We start from the raw sequence: 26,285 nt of genomic DNA on the forward strand, positions 1-26,285 counted from the left end.
AAAGTCTCACCAACAAGTAGTTTTTGAGGTCAAGGGGTTGGCCAATGCCTCTAACCTCTGGAGTCTCGACTAGATCACTAGAAGTTAACATGATTAAAATAGCCAAATTAACTCCTTGCTGAATGTCATTTTCAACTGCGAGCAAAGGCCAACTCTTTGAATCGTCATCAACACCAATTGTCCTGGTTTTCACAACCACCCATCACAATCCAATAACTTCATTCCAACAACTCTTCAACCAAATTCGATGACCAATTCTGCAAATTAACAGTGCCAATAGATTTTTGTAGCCAACAGCTGTTGGCAACTCAAACTTCATCGTCTCCACCAGAAACAATCGCAATTGAGCAATGAATAAATGAATAACACTAATAAACACTTTCTTTTGCTTTCCTAAAATACAAATGGAAACACCACCAGAAGTCAAAATTTTCCTAAAACTGGATTTATGGGAAGAAACAAAGACTGACCATCTATCTGTTACAACAACTCTAATGCTACACTATCTAATGAAGAAAAGGCAAACATACTGCAGCTACCCTTTGTCCATTGACTTGAGCAGCACCTCCTTATGCTTCTGCCTTCTCATCTCTAATATTTTCCTGTGAGAGTTGGAATGCAACTCACTTTGGAAAGTTGGACTACTGGCCGGCCGGTACTCGGGCACAAGCCGGCCTGACTTGTACCTCACCCCACATGCATTGCACAGTGTCTTCGGCCCAAGTGGCCCCGCTCGCCATTGAGGCGTCTTTTCTGCTAAACAATGCAGACACCTCCTCCCCATTGTTGTGGTGGTGGTGGTGGTCGTCGACTTTGCTGCCTTTGTCGTGGTAGCTCCTCCGCCACTGCTCTTGTTCTTGGGTTCCCACCACCACCACCATTGCTGACCTGAAATATCCGAATACCCATTTCGCCTGCGCCTTCTTCCCTTGCTTCTAGCCCGAACCGGAACACGGAGGTTGCCACAATAGCTCATAATGGCGCCGTTACCGCTGCTCTCAAGCACCGAAACAGGACTCTGCTGCTTCGGGCCCTTGCTCAGCTTCCCTAACAGGAATTCGTCAAATGCCTCTACCGCCGGAAAGGCGTCCTCGTTTGATAACCATTCCAGTTCTTCCTCTAGAAACTCCTGAAAAAAAAAAAAAAAAAAAAGAGAGAGAGAAGACAAGCAACAACGCAAACGAATAAGTAACTCGTATCGCATTATTCTGAGTCAACTCGGCAACTTGAACGATTCGTTAATTCCCCATTTGTCAAATGAGAATCTTTCCTTTTGGGTTGTCTCCTTTTTGGATTGTGAAGGCATAAACAGCAATATTCGGCACTGCATTCGTTTGGCATAAATAAAGTGTGTCGGCTATGGCTATGTCGTGTTTACCCGCCCGAGTTTCAAAACCAACCATGACTCGGACGTTCTAGGCCGAGTCAAGAAACTTTTTTTTTTACTTTGAATTTTGAAATCCAAACGAGTCAGCACTCAGTAGGCATCTCTGGGTTCAAATACCCCGAAATAACTTCTGCCTCGAATTGCCCCGAGTCTAAACACGACTCGGCCGAAAGCCGAAAACAGAAGAAGCCAAAAAGGGAGCAAAATAAGAGAGGTAGAGCGCAACAGATAGAAGGGCAGAGATACTTACGGGGAAGGAATGATGGTGTTCATCGGGGTCGAAAATGGTCAAGCCAGTTGGTTCTTGGTGGTGGGTGTTATTTGAGAGTTTGGAGTCCAAAGGCAGAGTCAAGGAAGAAGAGAGAGGTTCGTTGTTCTTGTTGGTGTCGTTACTGCTGTTGTGGTCGTCTTCCTCGTCATCTTCGCCGATGTCCGATGAGAAGTCGAGAAGGTCGTCCACGAAGCACGCCGCTGTCTCAAGGGACTCCATTAATGGCGAGAAGCCAGCAGGAGATAGAACCAAAGAATGGGGTTCAGACTTCAGGAGAAACAGATGATGGAGAGAGAAAAAAATAAAAGAAAGAGATAGAGAGAGAAAGATGATGGGTTGTTGGCTTCTCTCCTTTTCTTTTTTCTTTTGGCTATGTGTTATCATTAACTTTTTCCGACGCGAGGGTTTTGGGTGGGAACGAGGGCTGTCGATTTTTGAGCCTCTTTTACCAAATTGCCCTTCATTTTTTGTTTTTAAATAATTACTATAATATTTATTTTCCTCTGGTGCAGTAATGGTGGTGAGGAACTGAGACTACACGTTGCTGTGTATCTAATGCACAGGATTCTGCCTTTACACCTAATGGATTTCGGATCTAGGTCATTAAATGTTGGTTAACTATTTAGATTCGCTATGGATAATCTCAACCGTCTGATCAGAGGACTCAACAATGTGATTGAGCCCATGTGATATAACGGTCAACTACTAACCGGGTAGGGTGGTCCATATATTTTGAACCATACATAAATTACTCATTTTTTCTTTATGGGTACCCACCCATGTGGTCCAGCTGAGTTGGAAAGTCAGGCCTGCCACCTGTTTGATTGGTGGTTTCAAAAAAGCGCATTGTGAATGTCATCGGAATTTGGATGGTGGGGACACAAAGGGGCCCTCTCTTTCCAACCGCCGGATGTAAAATCCAACGGAGCTAGAGATGAAGAGGCCCCACATTGAATTAAAACTTTAGAAGGGACTAATGGGTGAAAAAGGTGGATAGAGGGACGCAAAAGAGGGGAGTACATGGCATCAGGAATCACGGGATTTCAATTCAACAAGAATTCTTTTTTAGAAGGTTTGCAAGTGAGGTGAGTTCAATAATACATGAGGTCAAGGGCCGAGCTGTAAGATCCCCTGCCAAGATTTGTGCCGAAGGAGCGGGACGCAACACAAGGCATTGCCAATGCATGAGCGGCCTCAGTTTTTTGGGGGAGAAGGACCCAATGGGGGGGGGCATTAGTTTGAACGTGCAATCTTGGCCCCGTCACACTATTTTAACATTTTCACGAACAATTGGAACTCAATTTTTGCCTTATTTTTTCTTCTTGAATCTGGGTTCACAGGGTGGAAGGAGACACAATGAGATTCAGTTCATGTGCACAAACGGCCATGGCCAAGGTTCAGTCTACTTGGTACGCAGAACCTTGCCCGGTGTTTTGGGAGGTGTAAATTGTAAAATATGGAGCTCCACGTGCACAGGAAAGACGCCTAGTTACAACGATGATTTGGCTTAAAAAAAAACAAGCAAAGCTTAGCGTCATTACGTCAAGGTTCAGAGGGATACGTGCAGAAGAGCAGACCTCCAGTTACTGTTAGCCCATTCTATCCAATCCCACATTCCCACTCCAGCGTTAATTGTGGATACCCAAGGAAAAAACGTTCCAGTTACAAAGACCCTCTTCTATATGGGGTCAGGAATTTTCATTTAATATTTCTAGCCGATAAGTTAGGGTAAAATACAAAAAACCGACAATTATAAAACCTCTCTTATAGTTTTAATTTAGCAAAAAACCTTCCCTTTATTTTTGAAAAATTCAATAAATATTTCTCTCCCGTTAATGACCAATATGGAAAATATTAAAAAAAATGATATTTTTTTTAAAATATCCATTTTACCATTTTACGAATTACTGTACATCTACTTTTACTAAAATACCCCTCTCAGCGCTCAAACACTGTTCTTCAGGATGGAGATGATGAAGAGCTTCGGTGGACCTGCAGTCTCTACTCTCCACGTCACACCCTCTCGATTTCTTGGCCCTGCAGTCGATTCGGAAAGCTCTCAACGACATGCCAAGCTCGAATTTCTTCTCGTCCTGGGACTTTACCTCCAACCCGTGCAACTTCGTCGGTGTGTACTGTGAAGCCAACAAGGTCATCGCATTGAACCTAGGTGATCCTAGAATCGGTAAACTTTCAGCGTTAGCCGAGCTCTCCAGCGTTAGCCGATCATGCTTCACAGTTAAAGAACCCCCGATTTCTCACCATTAGTCGTAACTTCATATTCGGGGAGATTCCGATGAATCTTACGGAGTTTTGGAGCCTTCAAACGCTTGATCTCAGCTACAATCAACTGAGATCCCTCTGTTTTTGTATTTTACCCTATAATTTATTGTGTAGACCACAACAAAGAACAAGACAAACCCTCTTCTTCATTGTCTCCCAAAATCTATAGTTGAAGGATTAAAGCTGTGTAAATTCCCTCTATTTCTTCTCGTTCCTCTTATTAACAACCCTTGTTTGATGAAGGTTCCTCTGTTAAACAGTTGTATGCCCTTAGCTTCAATCAAAATTATGTACATTATGAATTTATTGTAAATGAATAAAGTACACATTTGATTCATGTTCCTGTGGTGTGTTTCTGTGTAATACCCTTAAACTTGACACTTAATGAGACTTGTGTTAGTTTAGAATGTTCACAGCCATTGGGTAAGTCTGGGGAGATTTATCCTGCCAAGGCTGACACTGGTGTGCGACCAACTATTGGGGTGGCTTGTCTCAGCTACCAGGGTGAGACCCGAAGCACATGTAGTGTAGGATTAATAGAACCTTTGAACCGGACCAGATTTCCAGTATTGCCCTGGACCTTGGAGATAGATGGGCAAAACTGAAAAGTTACACCTAACCCCTAGACTCGATTATGATACTACACTAGGTGTCGGATTGGGCTGTCTTTGATGTACCAATCAGTGATATCCTTAGCGGGGGTTAAAACCTAGGTATGTTGGGACAATCTGAGAATTCATCTGAGTGGGTGATCATAGTGACAGGATCAGCCCCTTTGTCGGACAAAGGTAATGATCGGGGATGCACTACCAAGACTGCCGGCATCCGATTTCAATTGTTGAGATTTTGTTTTGCAAAATATATTTATATAAAGATATATATATATATATATATATATATGTTATGGTTTCGAAATGATTTGCAAAAGGTTTTAATTCCCGGGATCCATGTAAGCAGAGAGTGCAACACTATTCCTTACAGTTGGGGGAGAGGTCCTCCCCTATTGGGCAGTGTTTGATCATTATGGGCTGAAAGGTTAAGTGTAAGACCTTTGAGGATAATACCTGATGGGCTAATCTTGCATCTGCCCACAAGTCCCTGGGTGTTACAAGGTGGCTTGGCCCAGGGACCACTTAGGGTAAGTGTTGGGCCCATAGAGCCATAAGATGGGTTTCAGGGGGTGCACTGTCCATAATAGTGTATTCGGCCAGGCCTTGTAACAAAGGCTGGGCTGAACCCATGTGGCTGATGTGTAGATCAATGTTTGGGTCCCACGCCATACAAGGAAGCCCAACTGGGCAGCAGTTTGGAAGGCTAAGTGAGTACATAACCTTAAATGGGCCTTAAGCCCATTTCGAACTGGGCTGATTTGATCAGTCAATTAAAGGGGGCGAATTCTGAGATGGATCAGCTGATAGGATTGGGCCTAGACCCTATCCACTTAGAGAGTCCAAGATCTAAATGAGATTTAGATCTTGAAGCCTCCTAATTAGATTAGGAGATGGCTGATCTAATCTGTAGATAAGATAAGGGTTATCCCTTATCACTTAAAGGGACTTCTAATCCAAATATGATTTGGATTAGCAACTCCTAATGGGATTAGGAGCTGATCCCTTTAAGATTATGAAAGAAAAAAGGGGCGGCAACAGTTAGTGGTTGATGTTCAATTTTCTTCAGAGCTGAAAATCACAAGAAGAGAGATTTCTGCACCCTGCGAATTCTCTCTTGCCGCCTCCTTCCTGCCGCCGCCATCACCTTCAGTTCGATCTCCAGTTCTTGGGAGAAATCAAGATCTGATATTGATTCCAATCTTTTGGGAAAAGATTGGTTGGAGCTGTACACACAAGCCATCCAGTTGATTCTTGCGAAGGGTCAAGTTCTTTTGGAAGAACATTGTTGATTCTGCTCCATCCTGCACTGCGCCATTTTCAGTGGGAGCAGATTTTGGATCCTTCCTTGGGCATGAACACCTCCATTGGGAGATACTGTTTCTCCGTATCAGGTACATCCTCCCTCCTACTCCTTTTGGTTAAGATCTGGTTTGGTTCTTGATTCAAGTTCGATTCCCTGCAAAGATGGGAGAAATTTTTGAAATTTGCCCTATCCATTCCGCAAGACTTGGGCATCCATGTGATGGATATCCCATCCCTTCATCCTCAACCATCGAAACCAGTTCAAATGGAAGATGAAATTGCAGAATTTCTTAGGATCAAGTTTTTAAGGAGTTTTGCAGAGTTCGCACAAACCAGAATTCCCATCAAATCTAGATTTCAAGACTTGGAGGAGGTAGCCAAAAAGCTTCCTGAGATCTCACAATTGTCCATCGAGCGACAGAAACTCAGGAATATACTTTACGATCTCAATGAAGTATTGAGTGAATGTCTTACACTATCAAAGAAACGCGATCGTCTGTCTCTATGGCGAGGGATTATGGTTCCGTCCAAAAGCTAAGACAAGATTGGTTGACATTAAAGCATGACTCCAACAACTAATTGCAACCCAAATACAAGTAAACCCAGATCCCCCTCCTTCTAGTAGCCCACATGATGACAGAGTGAGGTGATCAAAAGACATTGTAATTAAACGGTGGAGCTCTCGATCAATAGACACATCAAAGGTTCATGGCTTTGATGACAAAATGAAGGAGATGGAGGAATTGATGGTGGGTTCAAGGCTGTAGGAATTGTGGGGATGGGTGGTATTGGTAAAACTGCACTTGCCCAAATTCCAATTGATCTTCAACACACAAGAAGTGAAGAACCACTTTTGTCTAGATATGTGTATCTCAAAAGAGTACACAAAGAGAATGGCATGTGATGAGGGCGGATTTGGCCCTCCAATGACATTGTGACACCTGGCACCTCGTGACAAGTAGGTGCAGCCTCATGACAACTAGACAGCTCACCACAGGCAGCTCGCCACTTACAAGCAGCTTGCCACTTACAGGCAACTCGCCACTTACAGGCAACTCGCCACTCACAGGCAGCTCGCCACTAGACAGCTCGCCACCATGCAGCCTGGCACCTTACAGACAGCTTGCCACCAAGCAGCTCGCCACCAGGCAGCTTGCCACGAAGGGCACTTAAAGACAACTCGCCACCAGGCAGCTTGCTACCAAGCAGCTCGGCACCTCACAGGCAACCCACCACCAGGCAGCTCGCTACCTAGTCAGGCCGACCTCTGCGTGACAACCCTGAGGAGCTCACCACCGTACCCCGCATCTTACGGGATCGTACCTTAACGGCTATATTAGCTCACCCACTCCCCGATTTAGGCGGAGATGGGCAACCTTACCGGTTGGTGGCATTATCCCCACCTAACACGAAAGCGGATCCCATCACAATGAGGATCCAGGAATTGCTCCACCAAACCCGCAAGAACTCCAGTATATGAAGACCTCACCCCCCAGGGGCGAAGGTATGATGCGTAATCTTTGCTCTCTAGCTCTCTAACTCTCAGATATCATCTTTAAGCTCTCTAACTCTTATATATCATCTTCAAGCTCTCTACTACTAAGTGCTAACTTAGCCATCGAAGTGTCCCCTCCGGGTAAGCCACCCGAGTATCTCTGACTCCTTTCTTGCAGGAACCTCAGTTCTCGTCATTACTGGTAGCCAGATCGTCTCCAGCAGGGAGCAGCCGGATTATGCCACATCATTTGGCGCTGTCTGTGGGAAACACTACAAAAAGCTAAGTTCTCATCCTACAAAAAGCTAAGTCCTCACTTTTTAGAAATTGAAGCTCTCGCTTTATAGTTTCCATTTCTTATGAACTCAAAAACTATGCAGGGAGCTAACAGACTAAGCAGCTCTACCAACTTTACTTTCAATTCAGATAAAACCTCATCAGTCCTCTTCGCAAGGTCCCCTCTACAAAGATGAGCTCTTCATGGCTTCCGCGGGAGTTGGCGGCCAACAGAATACATGGGCGCCCTTGCTGTTCGAGCCTTCCAAGGCTCCCGTGTGAGTTAGTGACCTAAAGTTAGTAGTGCTGCCCCCAAAGGTCGAGCTCCTAGTAGCTTCTTGTAGGAGTGGGTGACCGACGTTACGAGGCTGATGCAGCGCAATCTTAGCTCTAAGGCGCCCACCCGGCGGCCCGACGTGGCTTGACGCGACCTGGCGACCTACGCGCAAACTGGCAGCCTAGCACATGCGCCGACCTGGCGCGACCTGGCGCAGGCGCCGACTTGGCGGCCTGGCCTAGGCGCGAACTGATGAACTGATAAAAGACTTCCTCATCGCATAAGTCCCAGTCGCCTCTTCAACATGGGCACCTAAGTCCCAGTCGCCTCTTCGGCATGGGCAAGCTAAGTCTCAGTCGCCTCTTCAGCATGGACACTGATGTGGCGTAAACCGGCTGCTCCCTACTGGAGACGATCTGGCTTCCAGCAACGACGAGAACTGAGGTTCCTGCAAGAAAGGAGTTAGAGATCCCGGGGTGGCTTACCCGACGGGGACACTCCGATGGCTAAGTTAGCACTTAGTAGTAGAGAGCTTGAAGATGATATCAGAGAGTTAGAGAACTAGAGAGCAAAGATTACGCATCCTCTTTTTGGCCCTAGTGGGTGAGGTCTTTATATACCGAAGTCCGCACGGGTTTGGTGGAGCAGTTCCTGGATCCTCGCTGTGATGGGATCCGCTTTTGTGTTAGGTGGGGATAATGTCACCAACCGGTAAGGTTGCCCATCTCTACCTGAATCGAGGAGTGGGTGAGGTAATATAGCCGTTACAAGTCATAATCCCGTAAAATGCGGAGTACGGTGGTGAGCTCCTCGGGGTTGTCACGCGGAGGTCGGCCTGACTAGGTAGCGAGATGCATGTAAAGTGCCGAGCTACTTGGTGGCGAGCTGCCTGAGCTCGTGTTCTTTAGACCCGACCTGCTCTGAAAGTCGAAGTGCCTTAGTACTGAGGTGATCTTACACCGAGGTAGGCTTGTCTCGAGGTGGATTCTTTCCGAGGTGGTCCATTTGTCCGGGTTCGATCTGTAGCAGACTCAATATCGTTATCCTGGTCGCGATCTGATACCGAGGTGACTTTAGTTCGAGGTATCAGGGTACCCGAGGTTGCTTTGTAGCGAACTGATTTGTCACTTGTGTCGAGTCACGTCCACGTGCCGATCTGATCATGTTGAGTTGTCACTTATGCTGAGTCATGTCCACGTGTCTCTCTGTTACGAGATCGGGCCAATTTTTCCTTCATCAATTGCCCCCCGCTCCCCGAGCTAGGGGTCTTGACCTGGTGCGGGGAGTTCACAATGTGACAAGTGGGCTTGGCTCGAAATCTAGGCCGCTCTGTCAGATAGGTCGCGTGCGGTTTACGCGCGGACGTCATGCGATCTATAAATTCCGCGGACGCCAAAAAATGCACTAAACTATTTTCGACCTCGAGGGTCGTGCAACTGGTTTTCTTAGGAGCCATTAGATTGCTTTGATCTCGACAGTTGCTTCTTCGGTACAGTGGCTATAAATAGGGGGGACCCGAGACTCATTTTTCTCGCCACAAATTCACAAGTCTGTTCTGAGGTCGCGCTGGATCCTTCAACTCTCTTTTCTCTTTGTTTTCTGAGGTCAGCCTTCTTTTCGGTGAGTCCGTGTTTTCCCGTTCTTCCTTTGTTTTTTAACCATGTCCAATTCTAGCGAGGCTGAGGATGCCGTGGTGCAATCTGCAGCCCCTACTGGGGAGGTCAACTCGCCGTAGGGTGATTCCCCTCTTTTGTCTTTAGTGGAAGCTTCTGCTCCCGAAGTTGAGCCATCTCGGCTTGGGGAGACCGGAGTTCAAGAAGAGGGTCCATCCCCTAGGATGGAGGCCCCATCTTCTTCCCGGGCTCGGGATCCAAATGACTTCGGTCCTTCCACCCTAACTTCTGATAGGCTAATGTACCTTGTAGCTCGCTATCGTCTTCCCGATAGCTTGGTTTTTAGCCTTCCCTTAGGTCAATACCCTAGGGCTCATGATCACCATGAGCTTCACGGTCTTTAAGGAGCAGCTCGTGACCGGGCTGCGCTTCCCACTTCACCCTTTCATTATAGAGGTAGTTAGGTTTTTTAACATTACCATCAACCAACTACATCCGATCTCTATTTGGAATATAGTTGATACTATCTCTTTGTTCCACACATACAACCAGCCTCTGTCCTTAGATACCTTCAGCTCAATTTGTGCGACCAAGCGAGACTCCACTTATCTGCACGGGGACATTAGACAAAGCTATTACATCTCACCTTGGCCCGGTTTCAAAATCATGTTCGGCTGTCCGAACAAGGTTTCCTCCTGGAAAAAGAGGTATTTCATTGTCCGAAATCCTGAAGGGTGGTCTTTTCCAACCCACTGGAGGGTAGCTATCAAGGATCCCGGGGTGAGCTTGGATACAAAAACTAGGGCAGTCATCAACTCGTGGAGGGACCTCGGCCTCGAGATGAAGGATTTCTTGGCCGAGGAGAAGCTTGTGCGAGGCGGTTTGAGCCCTCCTGGTAGGTTTTCACCTTGGTTCTTTTTTTTTTAGAGTTCCTTTTAATTCACATATAACCTTTTGTTCTTGCAGTTGCCATGCCGGAGGTCGATGCCAGGAATCTCTTAAAAAGTATGCAAAAGGGGAAGAAGAGGAAGGCGAAGAAGCCTCGTCAAGAGGCCAACCCTTCAACCCCTTCCCCGTCCGAGGTCCACACCGCGGAGCCAATCTCCGCCGAGCTCCCCCAGGAGGAAGTTCGCCCTCACCCTCTCGTGGTGGTTCTGGATGAAGAAGAGGGAAGTGCTCGGTAGCAGGAACTAGAGAGCACCCCAGCGCCTGAACCGGAAGTTGCTCAGCCTCCCGAGCTGGCGAACAGTTCCAGACTTCGATACGAGCCTCCGAAAAGGAGTATCCTGACTCATCAGTTCGGGATTCACAAGAGTGAAGAGGCCATCTTCTCCGAGGAGGTCGCGGATTGGGCCGATATGCCTACGACTCGGCTTGGGGGTCGGGCCGCCAGCCACTGCATGGTGGTAGGTGCTTTTACCTTATACTTTTGTTTCTTTGTGAATTTTTCAAAATGTACTTACCTCAGTTTTTTCTTGCCAGGTGAACTCCGTCATTCACGCTCTAATGTGTCAGTCACAGATTCGTTTGAGGCAGCTTCAGGAAGCCAAAGAGGAGGCACAAAAACTGCATCGCGAACTCGATAAAGCTCGGGGCGAGGTGCTCCAGACCAAGAAGGGAGCTTGAAGCCAGAAGGATCTAATTCTGGCTTTAACTAAGGAAAAAGAGAAGCAGCAGGAGCGGATCTCCACATTGACTGAGGAGAACTCGACGCTGATCGAGGAGAGAACAAGGCTTCAACGAGAAGTTGAAGATCTCAAAGCGACAGTTCAAGAGTGAACTCGGATCTTCGACACCGCTATTGAAGAGGCACGAAGCCAGGCTGTTGAACACTTCAAGCAATCCTTGGAGTTCCACGATCTCCAAGTTGAGTATGGTTCGGGCTCCTATCACTTCGGCTTCAAATTGTGCAAGTATGTGATGATAAAGAAGTTCCCCGACCTCAATCTCAAAGCCATTTCCGCATATAAGCCTACTCCCGAGGATGTAAAGGCAATAAACGCAGAGCCCAGCTCATCAGAGGAAGGGAGTGACGACGAGGTCTAGGAGGAGTGCCCCTCGAACCAGGAGAACGTGGAAGATTGTATGGAGACCGACCCCACTGACAAATCTTAAGTGTGATCTTTGAGCTTTCTTTTCTTTTCTTGTATTGAATGTACACCCCGAAGCTGCCGAGCTCGGGTTAGAACAAAATTTTTGTACCTGCACCTTTTTGTGAATGAAATACCAATCTTTTGAGTAATCCTTCATGTAAAAGATATTCTAAGTATAGATAACTTTCGATCTGGGCAACAAATGTGTAGGTTACCCGAATTGTCGAGCTACTGAGCTGGACAATAACTAAGGATAACCGTAATAGAAAATTTCTAAGTGTTTGTCACCCCGAACTATCTACAAAGGCTTAGTAGTGGTAACTCCTCATAACGTACGCTGAGGTGAGCGACATCGCGGGGTATATACTCGTCCTGTCTGCGCATAGGCTACTTATTTGGATGCCGGTTGTCCCTTACGGGTCCGACCTGCTCTTATGTGTCGCAGTGGTCTAGACATTGTAGGGCTTATGCCCGAGCTGTCTATGCCTCAGGTATTCGAAGCAACTTGCCTATGCCTGCGAGGCAACCAGGTGCCGAGGTCCCCGCCAGTTTGGTACTTTAGCCCTTAGGCTCTGGGAGCGACTTGTAGTCCACTCTCCTTGACTTTTCCCATGCTGGTGAGGCGGTTGGGTCTTGTGCAGTATTGTAGTCCTTAGGCTTTGGGAGCGACTCGTAGTCCACTCCTGGACTTTGCCCATGCCGAAGAGGCGATTGGGTCTTATGCAGTATTGTAGTCCTTAGGCTTTGGGAGCGACTCGTAGTCCACTCCTGAACTTTGCCCATGCCGAAGAGGTGACTGGGTCTTAGGTGCCCATGCCGAAGAGGTGACTGGGACTTAGCTCGCCCATGCCGAAGAGGCGGCTGGGACTTAGCTCGCCCATGCTGAAGAGGCGACTAGGACTTAGGTGCCCATGCCGAAGAGGTGACTAGGACTTAGCTCGCCCATGCCGAAGAGGCGACTGGGACTTAGCTGGTGCCGAGGTCATTTGTTAGCTCGACCTTTTAGTCCTTGGATTTCTGGGAGTGACTCACGGTCCATTCTTCAGTTCGGAAATCACAGGTAGTATCGCCTTAGATTGCTGATGTTCCATGCTCGAGGTACTTGCTTTCCTTCTAGGGTTTCGAGCTCATATGTAGCTTCCCCAAGTACCCATTTTACTCGGTAGGGACCTTCCCAGTTCGGCCCGAGCTTACCTACACTGGGCTCAGGTACCATAACTTTTCGAAGGACCAGGTCCCCGACACGAAAGTGTCGCTTCCTGACCCAGGCATTATAATACCGAGCTACTCTTTGCTGGTAGGCTGCGATCCGGATATATGCGAGGTCTCATACTTCTTCCACCAGGTCGAGGTTGGTGCGGAGCTCGTCACCATTTTCTTCTTCGTCTTATGCTTTCAGGCGTAATGTAGGTACCTCAATCTCAGCTGGGATTACCGATTCCATGCTATAGGTGAGGTTGAAGGGGGTTTCACCTGTGGCGGTCTTGACGGTGATTCGGTAAGCCCATAGTATGTTGGGCAGCTCGTCTACCCATAGCCCCTTAGCTCGGGCTAAGCAGCTTTCAGTCCATGGAGTATGGCTCTGTTCGTTACTTCTGTTTGCCCGTTCGCCTGATGGTGTACTACCGAAGTGAAGTTCTGCTGTATCCTCATCTCGACACACCAGTTTTGGAACTTATTATCTTCGAACTGCTTACCATTGTCAGAGATGAGCACTCGAGGTAGTTCGAAGCGGCATACTATGCTCTTCCAAAAGAAGTTCTGTACGGTTCAAGTTGTGATTGTTGCTAGGGGTTCCGCCTCTACCCACTTTGTAAAGTAAATCACTGCTACCACCAAGAATTTCTTTTGTCCTGTCGCTGTCGGGAATGGTCCAAGAATGTTGATTCCTCACTGTGTGAAGGGCCATGGGCTAGTGAGGTACTTCAGGTCGGCAGCAGGTTGGTGAGGGATGTTGGCGTGCCTCTGGCATTTATCGCATTTCTTGACAAGCTCGAGTGCATCTGCCTTCATCGTGGGCCAGTAATATCCTTGTCGTAGCGCTTTCTGGGCGAGAGCCCTACCCCCCAAGTGTCCACCAACGCAAGTAGGGGATCGTGTAGGATCTCCGGTACAGCCATCCATCTATCATGACGTACTTGGTTGTTTGTCGCTCTACCCTTCTGGCTACGTTGCGATCTGTAGGTCGGGTTCCGTAAAGCAGGTAGCTCGCGAGTGGATCAATCCATCTCGACTCTATTTGTGCAACAGGAGCGACCTCTTTTGCCCCCTCCCCCCCGAGAATGCTGGGCCGAGGTAGGTTCTCTATGTACACGGTCCTCATGGTGTTGCTGCTCGTGCTGGCTAACTGGGACAGGGCATCAGCCTCGGTGTTCTCAGACCTTGGAATCTGCATGATGAAGTATGATTGGAATCTCCAGTTTCACCCCGCTTGGCCCGTGCAGAATAGCGCTAGCTCCACTTCCTTGTTGATTGGATGAGTCGTCTACATGGAGGATCCAGGGCTCCTCGTCCCAAGTTGGCCTTGCTCTAACTAGGGCCGTTTCCGCACTGGTCGATCCTCCTTGTGGTCGAGCTCAATCAATTCGAGGGCTGCGGTGCTGAAGGTGCATTCTGCCATGAAGTCGGCCAAGGCTTGGGCCTTAATCGCTGTTCGAGGCTCATACCGAAGGTCGTACTTGCTGAGTTCAATGTTCCACTTCGTTAGTGTGCCAGATACCTCGGGCTTGAGTAAGACTTGCCTCAGAGGTTTGTTTGTGAGGACTACGACTGTGTGAGCTTGAAAATACGGGCAAAGCTTCCGAGCTGATGTGACCAGTGCGTATGCCAACTTCTTGATCTCTGGGTACCTGGTTTCGGCATCCTACAAAACTTTACTCACATAGTAGATAGGTCGTTGGACCCGATCTACTTCCTTTATTAGTACCAAGCTGACCACTTCATCGCTCGCGGAGAGGTACAACTTTAAAACATCACCCTCCTCGGGTCGGGTCAGAACCGAGATACTAAGTAGGTATTTCTTCAGCTCGTCAAAGGCGAGCTGACATTCTTCAGTCCATTCAAAGTCTTTACTTTTCTTAATTGCCTTGTAAAAAGGCAGGCATCGATCTGCTGACTTGGACATGAAGCGACTTAGAGCAGCCATACAGCCATTCAGCCTCTGAACCTCTTTCAACTTGTGAGGTGGTTTCATATCCAGGATAGCCTTTATCTTTTTGGGGTTTGCTTCGATGCCACGACGGTTAACTATGTAACCCAGGAATTTACCTGAGGTGACACCAAAGACACACTTGTTAGGGTTCAATTTCATACTATACTTGCATATAATTTCAAAAACACATTGCAAGTCACTTATTAAACAGTTCAAAAATTGGGTTTTGATGACCATGTCGTCTACATAGCATTCAACCTTATTGCCAATCAACGGCTCAAATAGTTTGTTGACAAGTCTTTGAAAGATCGCCTCGGCATTTTTTAGCCCGAAGGGCATGACATTGTAACAATACAATCCTAGCTCGGTTTTGAATGCTATTTTTTCCTCGTCGGTGGGGTCCATCTTGATCTGGTTATAGCCCAAGTATGCATCCAGAAAACTCAGCAACTCATGCCCTGAGGTCGCATCCACTAGAAGGTCGATCTTAGGGAGTGAGAAACAATCCTTCGGGCAAGCTCGATTCCAGTCGGTATAATCGATGCACATGCGCCATTTACCCTTGGCCTTTTTTACCAGAACGGGGTTAACCACCCAGCTCAGGTAATGGACTTCCCTGATGATCGGCTGCAAGGAGTTTCTCGACCTCCTCATCGACTATCCTCTAGCGCTCCGGGGTGAGCTTGTGTTTTTTCTATCTAACTGCCCTAACTAAAGGATCAGTATTCAATTTGTGAGTTATTATTTTTACATATATACCAGGCATCTCTGCCGTGGACCATGTGAATATATCTAAATTTTTAAGTAAAAATCTTACCAGCCGAGAGAGGAGAGGCTCCTCGATCACTGCTTCGATCTGGAGGGTCCTAGCTGGATCTTCTGTTGAGATCGGGATGTGGATCGTCCCTTCGGTTGGCGTAGCTCGCTCCTCGAAATACTCCACAGGCCGCTCTAGCTCGAGGTCGTCTGCCAGCTTGGCTTTCCCTTTGAGGGTGGCAACATAGCACTTGCGGAACTCGAGCTGGTCACCTCGCACTACCCCAACTCCGAAGTCCGTGGGGAACTTCATAGCCAAGTAGTAGGTGGACACCACTGCGCGAAGCACGTGGGCGATAGGCCGACCTATAATGGCATTGTATGGGGAGGGAGTCGCGACCACCAAGAAGGTGTGCTCGAACCTCGCGATGCTAGGCCAAATGCCAATCTCCACAGGTACTGAGATTCGCCCTAGGGGCCTGACTTCTTCTCCGCTAAAGCCTACCAGGGGAGTGCTTGTTGGCTTGAGGTCACCTTCCTGGAGCTGGAGCTTGTCGAATGCGTCTTTGAACAGGAACAACTTGAACCTTCGGGTTGCGAGGGCCGGGGTGGACTGGCTCTGGTGGATCGAGTATCTTCCGACCTGTTTACTTGCTGCAAGTGAGAGGAACAACTTGCCTTTCCCTCCTGCTATGAGATGAGACCTGGGAAGTCTCTCCCCGGCGAGGAGGACGGCTGTTCTGACGACGTGGCTTGCTTGGTGTGATCGGACACTGGGGCGGGGCTGGCTGTTGATTCTACTATAGCGGTGGAAACTGCTACTGGTAGATTTGGTGCAAAACCTGCTATTGGTAATGCTGGAACTGTTGGACCTGCTGCATTTGGGCTTGAATAGCACGCACACAGTGTACCAGGTCATTTAGTTGGTTCTGTCCGATTCCAGGGGGAACCACAGAGGGTTCAACGAAAGTCGCACCAACTACAGAGGGAAGTGGGGCGTTCACGGGCACAGTAGGTTGAGGCACAGTTAGTGCTGGGATCCCACTCACGGAGAGCGGTATGGTGAACTGACCTATGCAGACAAACAGGAACTAAGGTTGCCCCCCGGAGACGTTCGCTTTGTTGTGTTGTCTGGCATTGCTGGAGGAAGCCATGGATTTGATTTTGAGCTTGAGATTTTGGAAATTGAAACAAGGGCAAAGATTACGCATCCTCTCTTCGCCCCTGGGGGGTGAGGTCTTTATATACTGGAGTCCGCACGGGTTTGGTGGAGCAGTTCCTAGATCCTCGTTGCGATGGGATCCGCTTTCGTGTTAGGTGGGGATAATGCCACCAACCGGTAAGGTTGCCCATCTCCACTTGAATCGGGGAGTGGGTGAGCTAATATAGCCGTTATAAGTCATAATCCAATAAAATGTGGGGTACGGTGGTGAGCTCCTCAAGGTTGTCACGCGGAGGTCAGTCTGACTAGGTAGCAAGCTGCCTGTAAAGTGTCGGGCTACTTGGTGGCGAGCTACCTAGTGGCAAGCTGCCTGAGCTCGGGTTCTTCACACCCGACCTGCTCTGAATGCCGAAGTGCCTTAGTACTGAGGTGATCTTATACTGAGGTAGGCTTGTCTCGAGGTGGATTCTTTCTGAGGTGGTCCATCTGTCCGGCTTCGATCTATAGCGGACTCGATACCGTTATCCTGGTCACGATCTAATACCGGGGTGACTTCAGTTCGGGGTATTAGGGTACCCAGGGTTGCTTTGTAGCGAACTGATCTGTCACTTGTGTCAAGTCACGTCCACGTGCCGATCTGATCATGTTGAGTTGTCAATTATGTCGAATCACGTCCACGTGTCTCCCTGTTACGAGGTCGGGCCAAATTTCCCTTCATCAGGCACCTAAGTCCCAGTCGCCTCTTCGGCATGGGCAAGCTAAGTCCCAGTCGCCTCTTCGGCATGGGCACCAAAGTTCCAGCTGCCTCTTCGGCATGGGTGAGCTAGTTCCAGTTGCCTCCTTGACATGGGCACTTAAGATCCAATCGCCTCTTCGGCATGGGTGAGCTAGTCCCAGTCGCCTCTTTGGCATGGGCACTTAAGACCCAGTCGCCTCTTCGGCATGGGCACCTAAGTCCCAGTCGCCTCTTCGTCATGGGCAAGCTAAGTCCCAGTCACCTTTTCGGCATGGGCACCTAAGTCCCAGTCACCTCTTCGGCATGGGCGAGCTAAGTCTCAGTCACCTCTTCGGCATGGACACTTAAGACCTATTCACCTCTTCGGCATGGGCGAGCTAGTCCCAGTCACCTCCTTGGCATGGACACTTAAGACCCAGTCGCCTCTTCGACATGGGCGAGCTAGTCCCAATCGCCTCCTTGGCATGGGCACTTAAGACACAATCGCCTCTTCGACATGGACAAAATCAACAAGTGGACTATAAGTTGCCCCCAGAGCCTAAGGGCTACAGTACCGAACTGGCAGAGCCCTCGGCACCTTACGGGCAGCTCGCTTCCAAGCATCTCCCAGAGCCTAAGAAACTGAATCAGCGCTTACGAGCTCGTCAAATTACAGGCCAAAAGGAGAAATTTACTCCCTTCGCCGAGTTACTTTCAGCTCGGGAGTGGGGGGCAAATGATGAGGGTGGATTTGGCCCTCCAATGACATTGTGACACCTGGCACCTCGTGACAACTAGGTGCAGCCTCATGACAACTAGACAGCTCGCCACCATGCAGCCTGACACCTTACAGACAGCTCGCCACCAAGCAGCTCGGCCCCTTACAAGCAACTAGCCACCAGGCAGCTCGCCACCAAGGGCACTTACATACAGCTTGCTGATGAACATACAATTAATCTATAATTTATGAGATCTTTGCATGGATTGTTATGCCGGTTTTATTTAATTTTGCCCTAATTTAGCTTAATGCTAAGAAAAGATTTCAGGGGTAATTAATCCAAGAAAAAGAAGACAAAAGGTAAGAAAAGAATGACCAAAAAGACCAAATTCAGCCCGACCCAGTTATGGAAGCAAGAGAGCACACTTCGGCCCAAGAAGTACAAGTTGATTCCTTGAGAAAACCCAAGAAAAGAAAACCTAGCAAAGAGTAAAATTTGGCCCAACAAAGAAGGCCCATTCTCAGCCCAAAAGAGCAGCATAGAGTGTAGCTATCATGTGCTAAGAGGGAACCTAAGTGCAGCCTAAAGAGCTAGGGGCTACAACCCTTAGAAGGCTTTCAAGAGAACTCTAGAAAGTTCAAGAAGGGGGTGTAATACACCCCATTCTAGAGGCTTCAAGAAGGGGCAAGAGCCCCCTTGAAAATTTATATATGAAGGCCTCTAGAAGGGGGGAAGGTGTTTAATTGCTTGAGAGAAAGGCTTTCCCACTCCTATAGGTTTGAACACCTTGAAGAGAAGAGAAGAGAAGAAGGGTTAGGCGCAAGGAGGAGAAGAAGAAGGGCTGAAGGAGTTCAAGTCAAGTTAGCAAGAAGAGAATGTGAGTTCGAAATTGGGGGTTTTTGATTCAGAGATCTATTGTAATAATTCCATTCTAGTTTCATTTTCCTTTGATTCGAATTCAGCTTCCTTGTTGTAATTATTTTTTTCTTTCTCCCTCTTCCATTCTTTCTTGATGTAATTAAATTTGTAAAATTTCAGTTCAACAATCAATTTCGTTTTGATTCATTCGAATGTGTGTGAATTGTTCTTGAAGTTTCTTGAATAGGGGTTAATTGTAGATCAATTCAGCCAATTAAACTTTCAAAACTCATATCTGAATTCTCAGATCTAAGATTGCAAGATCTGAATTGCTTGAAAGAGAATTCAGATCTGCAATTTTTAGATTGGCCGATTTGATCTAAAGCTTGGAATTCTTAGAGTGCTTGAGAAAGACTCTAGGAAGTCAGATCTACTATTCAAGAACTGAATTGCATGCAAGGTTAGAGATAACTTGCACAATTCAGTTGGTGATCAATTCAGATTTGAATTGATGCCTTAGATGTGTTTGAAGAAATGCATGCATGAATGATTAGATTCTTGCTAGAGATAGAAGAACCATTACTTATGCATAGGATGAACATGCGCTTGAGAGAGGCTGTTCATGACCTTGGGGTTATACCAAGCAAAGGCTCAATCACAATCTATTCGAATGATTCAATTTGATTGATTGCTGAATTCTGAAATTAACATTAACTGTTTATTCTTCTAACCTGAATTGAAGGTAATTGGGCCAATAATTTAGATAGATTTTAGTTTAGGATTTTTAGCTTTTGAATAAAGTTTTGATTTATTGTTGATCGAAGTGACCAATTTTGTATTGGTAATTATTTCCTAAATCCTCGTGGGAATGATACTTTATTCACTACTTTACTATTTGAATGGCTAGTGCACTTGCTAGTGTCACAATGAGCCGCACATCACTTGCCACCAGGCAGCTCGCTACCAAGCAGCTCGGCACCTCACAGGTAGCCCGCCACCAGGCAGCTCACCACCAAGCAGCCTGGCACTCATAGGCAGCTCGCTACCTAGTCAGGCCGACCTCCGCGTGACAACCCCGAGGAGCTCACCATCGTACCCCGCATCTTACGGGATCGTACCTTAACGACTATATTAGCTCACCCACTCCCCGATTCAGGCAAAGATGGGCAACCTTACCGGTTGGTGGCATTATCCCCACCTAACACGAAAGCGGATCTCATCACAGCGAGGATCTAGGAACTGCTTCACCAAACCCGCAAGAACTCCAGTATATAAAGACCTCACCCCCTAGGGGCGAAGGTATGATGCGTAATCTTTGCTCTCTAGCTCTCTAACTCTCAGATATCATCTTCAAGCTCTCTAACTCTCAGATATCATCTTCAAGCTCTCTACTACTAAGTGCTAACTTAACCATCAGAGTGTCCCCTCCGGGTAAGCCACCCCGGGATCTCTGACTCCTTTTTTGCAGGAACCTCAGTTCTCGTCGTTGCTGGCAGCCAGATCGTCTCCAGTAGGGAGTAGCCGGATTACGGCACATCAGCATGGAAATCGAAATCAGAAAGGAGATAGTGACGAGGATTCTGATGCATCTAGGGATTGATTGTCTGGACAATAATCTTGCGGAACAACTCTTCATTCTTCATCTACAATTGATGGGGAAGAGATATCTAACTGTTTTTTATGGCGTCTGGGACACAGACGAGTGGTATGATCAATTGTAGTTAGATTTGGGCTTGCCTGAAGGAGTTCAATGGAGTAATAGCATCGGAAATGGATTGCCAAAGGATAGCGACGGCCAAGTTGTGGTCACAAGCAAACTTGAAGTTGCAGTTAAGAAGATGGTTGGGGAGAACAACTTGCTTCACCTTTCGCCTTGGAATGGGGAGACTTGCAGGCCCATCTTCAAGGACACTTCTGAAATTCCTGGAAGCAACTATGATCATCAAAGTGTGGATGCTATGAAGACTGAAAACAAATGAGCAGTGTGCGTTAATGGCGAAGCAGTTGATGAATAGTGTGCGTCTTGAGGAAGAAGATGAATAGTGTTCGAGCACTGAGAGAGGGCTATTTTAGTAAAAACAGATGCACAGTAATTCATAAAAGGGTAAAATGGGTATTTTGAAAAAATATCTATCTCTTTAATGTTTTTCGTCTTGGTCATTTGACGGAAGGTTGGCATTTGTTGAATTTTTTAAAAATAGAGAGGAGGCTTTTGTTGAATTAAAACTATAAGGAAGGTTTTTATGATTATCAAAAACTTTAGAGAGGTTTTTGTATTTTACCATTGCCCTTAATATCAATAAAAATAATAATTTTCATATAATAAGGGTGTATAATACTCTTATTCGTCTTCCTCTGCTAATGAAGAAAGAGTTCCATGTGCGAAAGAAGAGTTTCAATGTTTTAAGAGATGAATCGATATAGCCGCACGATTCCTCACCATGAAAAAGGAAAGGAAAAATTCTGAAATAAAACCGGTAAAAATCATGAAAAATCCCAGGATTTGGACATCGACCTCCCCGAAGGTTCGAAAACACAGTTGAAACAGGTTGAAACCACTCCTGTTTTCAGGAAAATAACTTAAAAAGGATATGGACATCGACCTCCTCTACGAACTACTGTTCCAACGCCGAAAAATTAGGAATTTCTAGTGATAAACCGCCTAAAATGAACTTCCCTGAAACCACTCATGTTTTCTTCTCCTCTCTCCTCTCTCAAAGCAGTCAATGAGATGTAAAACAAAAACCGCACTCCTCACAGTTCATCGATTTAGCTCTTGGCTTCACTTCGCCCAGTCTCTCACTCTCATGGAAACCTCCAAACCCCCACCGCCATTGCGTCCTTCAAGTAACGAAACCACTTTCACCTCATGATTCTCATCGTTTGTGTTTTCGAATCCAGACCCTGAGATTTTTCAGTTTGGCACAGGGAATTCTTTCTTTGTTAGCTAAGGAAGACGAGCAACAGTACTACCTGCCCTTAATTGACATTTTTCCCAAAAAAAAGTTATCTTATTTTAATTATTATATGAAGGGCAAAAGGTTGCCCTTATCGACTAGAAGCCCTTTCATTTACTACAAATACCTCCTTTGTTAGGGATCCGTCAATTAACTTTGGAAAAGACTGTTTAAAATTTATTAAGGGCTCGTCTGGTTTGTAATCGGAATTGGAATCCGAATTGGAATGGCCTATTTCGCTCTTGATTGTTTGGTTCAGACCAGAATCGGAATCGGATTTTGATTTATGCTATTTGGTTCATTAAGAAACCGAAATCAAAATCAGCCATGATTTTCAATTTTACCCTTAATAAAAATAAAAAAGCAGAAAATATATGAAAATACTAAAAATGTAGAAATTTTATAGGAAATGCAGAAATTAAATAACTTTGTAGAAAACTATTTTTTATGCTGTCCTGTTTCATTTTTATTCAACACAGTTGTTATCAAACGCTACACAGTTGACAGAAAACAGAAAATATTCATTTTTATTAAAAGACAAAATTGACAGAAAATATTCAACTTCATCTACACGGTTGTCACAGTTGACAGAAAACAGAAATTACAATAAAAAAATATGGGGGAATATCGTGTTTCATTGCGGGTGTGTATGACATTTTGGTCGCATGAAACACGACATGCGAATGGCACCCCCGGAATGGGAATGACATTCCTTGGGGTGGGGTCAGGAATGAGCATTCCCCCATATGGGGGAATCCCATTCCGCCTAGAATGGGAATGGGATTCCCATTCCGTTTAACTAAACATTTAGAATGGGAATGAACCATTCTGCTTTCGATTTCAGACTCTTATTCTCTTGAACCAAATGGATCATAAATCTTCAAATTACCATTTTCTTATTTATTTGAATGATTTATGATTCAATGAATTCTAAATATAACATCGAAGTCCTCTCAATTTATCCAATAGATGTTTGTAGATTCCTAGCTGAATTAAATATTCAAATAAAATGATAGAGGCTTTTTTTGATATATATATATATATATATATATATATATATATATATATAAATTATTATGATTTTGTTTAGCTTTTATTGATTTACTGGAGAAAGGAGTGAACAACTTTTATATTTTAATATGAAAGGAGACATTCATGTCATTGAAATGAATCAAAAATTTAAAATAACTTTTTTTCTATATCAATGAAATGATTCTTGGTATTTTAGTTGGTTTCGTTTGGAGAAAATGGAGATATTTTTTGTCAATTAGGGTTTAAGAGAAAACAATTGAAAGCAAATAAGAAAAGGTTAGCATTTTGGTAATTTAATGCATTTCATCATATGACTTAATAGTTAGGGGTATTTATTGCAAAGTGAAAATTTAGGGGGCCTTTTGTCACAAATGAAAGTTTAAGGGAGTATTGTCACTAATCCCATATTAGAAGTGGGTCTTTGTAACTCTTTTTTGGTAAATTGCTAAAACCTCTCTTGCACTTTCTAGCAGTTGAAGTTAAATACCCTGGTTTCAGCAATTTACTCTTTTTTATAAACCATTCCAACATGATTTGTCAATTTGTATATGCACAGTTCAGACATGGTGCTGGTGGGTCCCAATCCTATACTGGATCCCAGACTCGTGGCCAGATGTGAATTCAAATATGCTACCAACATATGCTCACAGCATTGTCCCAAGTAGCTATGGCAGTTGCACATCAACAACATCTCTCCATGTCATTACAAGGGAAATTTTCATAGCCAGTTCGAATAGTGTTGGCTGTGTCTAGTTGGTACCAGATCCCTATTCATAAGATGTGTGGACACAAATCATGTTAAAAGCATGTTGGGAGAATATCCAATGTAGGTGGATTGGATCTACTAAACAAGAATTGCATCTCCAATCTTGAATCCTAAGTACTTAAAGTAGGATAGAGCTAGATGGAGCTACCAAAATTATGGTAAACTACAGATTATCACTGTGTACTTTTGGGAGTGGTGACACTTGTTTTATTTGAGACAAAGGTGCTGTTTGGTTCCATTGTGTTGTTTTTAAAAAACAGTAACGCAATGGCTTGTCATTTTCTCAAGAAACAGTAACACATGGTACTAATTGGTTCCATTGTTGTTTTATGAGAAAATGAAGCCATGTTGGTCATCACGCCTTAAAACGTTTTGAGAAAGAAATGCCAAAATGGTGTTTTCTCATATGGGCCGCTTTTTGAGAAAATAATGATGTTTCTTTTTATTTTCGAGAAAAATGACTAACCAAACAGTATATATCAATGCATTTTTTGGCTCCCCCCTGGGCTCATTTTCTCTAAAAATGGCAATGGAACCAAACACCATAAACACCCCTAAACTTTTAGACTCCAAGGTTTTGTCCCCTCGCATTTTATTAGTTGACTTCAAAAAAGATTTTCATGTGATTGTCACATACTTATTATGCATTTTTAAATTCATAAGTTACCCTTTTTCTTAATTTATAAGACCATTTTGCTCTTTCTCTTGAAAACCTTTACTTATGTTTCTCTTCTTCCTCACTTAAAGTGGGCAAGAAAGAGATCATGTGCTTTGTTCTACCCATTTTTGTTATTTTAGAATGTCCTCCTCTCCTCTATACATATCTAGGGATGCTCATAAAAAACCGAAAAAGTGAGCTGAACCGAGCAAACCGAATAAAAAAATGTGGTTAACCAAATTTGGTTCGGTATTTCTAAAAAACTGAGAGATCAGTTCGGTTTTTGGTTAACCTAGAAAAAATTGGCAGTTAATCGAACTGACCGATATGTATATTTATATGTATATTTTATATACATTTTTAATATATCTCATATATTATCTATATATTATATACAAATAATGTATTATATACATCTGTTATATATATTTATAGTATTTATAATATAATATACAAGTTTATAATATATTTAATGTCATTTATTATTTATGATGTAATATTTTATATTTATTTATTTATAGTATATGTTATAAATATAAAAAACCAAAAAGCCAAAGAACCAAACCGGTCAACCAGTTAACCAGTAGTATCGGTTCGGTTTCAATTTGGGGATATGGAAAAACTGGTAGGACCGGTTTGGTTTCAAAAGAACCCTATAGTTCGATTAATCGAATTGTGAGCACCCCTATACGTATCTTGAAAGGTCATTTTAGTAAATAAATATTTTTGTCAATTCATGGGTATTCACTTTGTGGTTCAAAAAAGGGTGGTGTGTTTTAATACCATACCACATCTTTTTTAAAATGAAAATATTGGTTTTTAACCATCATGTGCACTTTGCTAGGTATGGTTGTGGTGCTCAGATTCGCACAAAAAGACAAAACCAAAATTCAGACCCCCAATTTTTTTAATAATAAAAAGCATGCTAAAAGCTTCCCAAAAACCAAAATGTGAAAAAAGAAACTAAAGAAAAAATAAAGTTTCAGTCGTTTCTAAGTACCGATACGATACGACCGAAACTCGTATTGTATCGACTTTGAACCTTGCTCAAGATGTTAATTTTTTGTGATTTGCATGTATAGAAACAAATTATCTATCATCATTTAACTTTGGTTCTACAACTATTTGTTTATCATATATAAAAGATAATAGGGCAAATTAATTTCTTAAACTATCCCTATTGTTTAGTTAATTGACTAACTATACCCTTACTATATATATATATTGTCTTAAACTACCCCTATTATTTCTCACAATTGACATCATCATTAAGTGCTAACGGAAAAAATGAAATGTTAAATTTTCCCTCCACTATTCCTCAAATTTTCAAAATAAAACCCAACTGATGAAAATTTTCAAAAAAAGGAAGTAGATCGTTTCTCTGTCTCCGTCTTCATTTCCGTCTTTGTCTCTGCCTCTGTCTCCGTTTCCGTCTCCATCTATTTTTATGTCTCTCTCTCCATTTCTTGCCTCGATCTCTACCTCTGTCTCTACTTTTCATCTCAAAGTAGAAAAATGAACATCTTAGTTCCCAGTTTGAAGAAACAAAGTCTTAACTAACATGAAAAGAAGAATAGTAATAAAACGGTGATGGCCTAGTAGAGACTGAGATAACTTATTTTGAACTGTGTCGAACCCTGCAACCCATAGCATGATCAAACCCTTCCTCTTCTTCTCTTTCACCTCGTTTGTGATGCCAATGGTTCTAGTTATAGTCCTCTATGTTATCCATTGAATTGTAGCAACGGTCCTACAGTAGGGTACCCATTTTGGAGTGGCGACGTTGTTAATCCCATGATTTGTTGATGCCTAGGCCTTGGTTTCCACTACAATGACTCAAGTACTGGTCCGATGTTTCAACTGCCCAACAAAGTTTTTTACAACCTCGATATTAAGATCGATA

The 26,285-nt window shown here is 44.7% G+C and overlaps 1 protein-coding gene across 1 annotated transcript; it reads right to left on the reverse strand.

The window, feature by feature from the left end:
* Window positions 1-355: 355 nt before the first annotated feature.
* LOC104589145 (GATA transcription factor 1-like) lies at window positions 356-2,044 on the reverse strand. The gene is made up of 2 exons (XM_010247355.3): window positions 1,638-2,044; window positions 356-1,129 (listed from the first exon to the last, which is right to left on the reverse strand). The coding sequence occupies exons 1-2, from the start codon at window positions 2,040-2,042 to the stop codon at window positions 536-538; spliced, it is 999 nt and encodes a 332-aa protein (XP_010245657.2). The 5' UTR covers window positions 2,043-2,044; the 3' UTR covers window positions 356-535.
* Between the last annotated feature and the right edge of the window lie 24,241 nt (window positions 2,045-26,285).

The sequence above is a fragment of the Nelumbo nucifera genome, chromosome 1 (assembly GCF_055504915.1).
Source record: "Nelumbo nucifera cultivar China Antique chromosome 1, China Antique-T2T, whole genome shotgun sequence".
Lineage (NCBI taxonomy): Eukaryota > Viridiplantae > Streptophyta > Magnoliopsida > Proteales > Nelumbonaceae > Nelumbo > Nelumbo nucifera.